Source organism: Equus quagga, unplaced genomic scaffold (genome assembly GCF_021613505.1).
Source record: "Equus quagga isolate Etosha38 unplaced genomic scaffold, UCLA_HA_Equagga_1.0 198314_RagTag, whole genome shotgun sequence".
Classification (NCBI taxonomy): domain Eukaryota; kingdom Metazoa; phylum Chordata; class Mammalia; order Perissodactyla; family Equidae; genus Equus; species Equus quagga.
Window position 1 is genome coordinate 1 of NW_025798248.1, and position 3,823 is coordinate 3,823.

The following is a 3,823-nucleotide window of genomic DNA, read 5'->3' on the forward strand; positions in this document are numbered from 1 at the left end:
TAGAAAAACAACAGAAAAATAACTGTATGATTTATAAAAACACTATTCAATGACTTTTGGGGGGCAAATGCTTAAGGATACTACAATGAGTCATGTGTAATTTATCAGTGAGATTCAGGTAGATATAATGTATAATTGGCTATGGCAACGGTTCCTAACCCAAAGTGTGCATGGAGCCCCTTGACCCCAGAGTTTGTGATTCAACAGGTCTGACTACGCCTGTGAGTTTGCATTTGCACTTCCAACAATTTCCCAGAAGATGCTGATGCTGCTCTTCCAGGGACCGCACGTGGAGAACTACTGAGCTGTAAGACTAACTATTGAGTACACAATTCCATCCTTTGACGTTAAGGCATAAACCTTCTTTGGCCTGAAATCCCAGCCTGAAAAAATAATCTACGTCCACTTTATGATGATGCTAGAGGGAATTCTATATTATTTTACTTCAGGCACTTTCATAAATAAATTTAAAAATTTCATCGAAATGCCTCTGCATGTTGGCCTTCCTATCCATTTGCCGTTAACACACTGGACAAAACTGGATCCATCCAATTGGTAATATTCTGGACATTTATAAGCCACTTGTTCTCCTGACCTATATGATTCCTTTTTCTGGCCTATGAGTATGACATCATTAAAGATGGGTAAGCTAAGACAATCCGTTTCTGAAACAAAAATAAATGTACTTGTTCAGTAAATCATTAAAAATATATAAAGGCCAATAATTATTCTAGAGTAATAGTTAGCTACATATAAAACCAAAGAATGCTGCACAATATTTTTCTTCACTTGAAAAAAAAAACGTTAGCAGTTTTGACTTAATTACATTGAATGGTTCTTCATTCATCAAAAGTATAACATTGAAATAGTGATTTTGAAACTATGAAGAGATATGGACACATGTAATGCTTGAGACCATACTTCTTACATTTGAATTCTTATTTGCCCATAGAGGCCACTGGCATTTTGGACATATTTCTACCTTGTGCTTCCATCAAAATCTGTTAAGACTAATTATGTCAAATATCTTAGAAAATTCTATATTTATAAGGAGATAACTGGAAAAGTAACAGTAAGTAGAATAATAATGAGACTGATCAGCAGGGGCCAGCTGTGATACAGGAACAGAAATGAAAAGTCTGAGAATGTAGATCAGAGATGTCACAAGCACACACAAGAGGACGTGAGAATGAAATAATTTGGCTCATGTTGTCAAACTCTTCTTATTACCTGGATTATTCATCTCTACCAGAATCCAGATCTTTCCAGAGATACCTTATTAAGTTCATAATTACTCCTTAGTTTCATATTTGTACCATTTATGTTCTAAATTAAAGATATTTGTCAGTTTTACGATAAAATGAAATGCACTATACTTATGCATGGTGGCGGATCAGACCATTTTCCTCCTAAACATCTTATAGATGCAGGTCCGTCAATCCCAAAACCTTCGGTACAGCTGTACATCACTTCTTCTCCATATTGGTAACTGTCTAACTTGTGAGATAGAACACCGTGTGGAATCAATGCTGGTGGTTCACAAGGAATTCCTTTAAAAAAAAATAAAAGAAATGAAAGAATGACTCCATGTTTCACTAACTTTTTATGTACCAGTTATTTTTTTTTAAAGATTTTATTTTTTCCTTTTTCTCCCCAAAGCCCCCCAGTACATAGTTGTATATTCTTCTTTGTGGGTCTTTCTAGTTGTGGCATATGGGACGCTGCCTCAGCGTGGTCTGATGAGCAGTGCCATGTCCGAGCCCAGGATTCGAACCAACAAAACACTGGGCCGCCTGCAGTGGAGCGCGCGAACTTAACCACTCGGCCATGGGGCCAGCCCCTATGTACCAGTTATTATATGTGGTAGTTTTAATTTACAAGACATGATCACACAGGAGCTACCATCACATTACAGAGAAGATGCACAAATCTTTCCTGAAACTACCGTTCTGGGGTGTGTCCAGCTGTCAACTTGAGCAAGAACTTGAAACTAAAAGTGTCAATATATGTACGAAAGACTATCAATGCTTCTCTAACCAATCGTGAATAATAAAAGCAAACAAATTGAGAATTAATCCTCTTCAAAAAAGTACTATTTACCGTAAGAAATCAGAAGGGATGTTGTAGGGAGAACATAAGAAATTTTTTTTAAAACCTGGAGGCAAAGCAAACACTATAACTTACCTGAATAGGTAAGAATATGAGTAGGTATAACAATACATAGATAGGTTTAATTTCACTATGCATCCATTTTTAATACCAAAAAAGCCAGAATTAAAAGTGATTTAACAGCGAACCAATGAAATTAACAGAAATAAGGCTGATTTGATTATGCAAAAATTATTTGGTAAAAGATAGATAAATGTATAAATGATTTTGCATATTTAGAAATCGAAAGGATTCTGGCTCATGACAGAATTTGACAACCGATTATTTTTAATGAATTCTTCTGAAAATAGGATTTCAGTTTGTGTACTGTCCTTACCTACACACTGAGGTGGAGAACTCCATTTTCCCATGTTGCAGGTTATCCCATTGCCTTCAGACAACCTGAAACCATCTTCACAAATATAACTTAATCTGGTGCCATGTGCATAACGCTTGGGTTCAGATCTCTTTTTCCTTTCTTCTGTAGATTTAGATGATTCAATGGTACCATGTTCTATACGAGGCGGTTGAGAGCATGGTGTTTTTTCTATATGAAGAAAAGAGATCAAGGAGTCAACCACAAATATAATGTTTAAATTGCCAAAGAAAGTCAAATGCTCTTTGGGGCTTTATAATAAGGATAATTTGAACAAATTAAATTATTTAAAAACTGAAAAACATTTGAAACTTGCAAGGGTGTAAGTCTCCATAAAAATCTATGCTACAGTCCACTTCTTCAATGTGTCCCTTGATTCTTGTCCTGTTCATCCTGAGGAGTAAAATAGGCCTGAACAGAAATTTTATCCAGTATTTACACAGTAATCCAAAGTTTTTGTCTGTATTCTTTTCACATTAGAAGTGAAAGAATGCTGATTGCTTTGTATACCTAGATTGTAATTCACTGTTTCAAGATAAAGTGGAATAGATACAGAGAAGGGCCTTCATCTTGTTCATCTACACAAAACACAGAGGAGTATCAGCTTATTTGAGAGAATGTCATGAAACAGGTTACACACGACTGACCCACACAGCGTGGTATTGACTGCCATCTGCCGTCTTTGCACACGATTTCTTCTCCTCTCTGGATTAGATACTCTTCTTTACAGAGAATAGATATTTTTTCTCCATCCTGATAATTCACTGTAGTTGTCATATCTTGAGCATTGGGAATCTGAGGTGGAGGTGGGCACAATTGCATTTGTACTTCTAAAAAGATTAAATTTAGATTTCTTGATTAAAAATCTTAAGTTAAAAATATTAACAAGATAATTCAGTAAATACGAAACTCAATAATAATGCACCATAAATGATCAACTAATAATGTTGTAATCTATGCTTCAATATGTTTACCTTTCAGCTTGGATAGCCCTTTAATCTACCAGGTTTGCTTTATATTCTCATGGTCTTCCTTGGAGTTTCTTCCTTTTATTCTTTCTATGATCAATCCTGCATAAGTTATGTAAAACCTAGTTTGATTACTTTTAACAATTAGGTGGTTGTAACTTAATTACTCATTCAATACTAAGCACTAAATAAAGACTGATAATGGGATCTTTTTATGGATATTGGTGATCAAATATTTTGTGATTAGATTAAAACCCTGGAAAGATGTTCTACCAATGGAGGCTGATTAACCAGAGGAAGAATCACATTTAGTTAGTGATCAATTAATTTG

General features: G+C 35.1%; 1 protein-coding gene across 1 annotated transcript; it reads right to left on the reverse strand.

Moving 5' to 3' along the window:
* Positions 1-420: 420 nt before the first annotated feature.
* LOC124233354 (complement factor H-like) lies at positions 421-3,384 on the reverse strand. The gene is made up of 4 exons (XM_046650499.1): positions 3,172-3,384; positions 2,486-2,695; positions 1,377-1,550; positions 421-665 (listed from the first exon to the last, which is right to left on the reverse strand). The coding sequence occupies exons 1-4, from the start codon at positions 3,344-3,346 to the stop codon at positions 436-438; spliced, it is 789 nt and encodes a 262-aa protein (XP_046506455.1). The 5' UTR covers positions 3,347-3,384; the 3' UTR covers positions 421-435.
* Between the last annotated feature and the right edge of the window lie 439 nt (positions 3,385-3,823).

Excerpts from the sequence above, each read along its gene's own strand:
- LOC124233354 (XM_046650499.1), bottom strand. The coding sequence starts at position 3,346 with ATGCAATTGTGCCCACCTCCACCTCAGATTCCCAATGCTCAAGATATG. Across the intron at positions 2,696-3,171 it reads GTCAATACCACGCTGTGTGG|AAAAAACACCATGCTCTCAA; the intron begins GTCAGTCGTGTG and ends TTCTTCATATAG. Across the intron at positions 1,551-2,485 it reads TTCTCCACCTCAGTGTGTAG|GAATTCCTTGTGAACCACCA; the intron begins GTAAGGACAGTA and ends TTTTTTTTAAAG.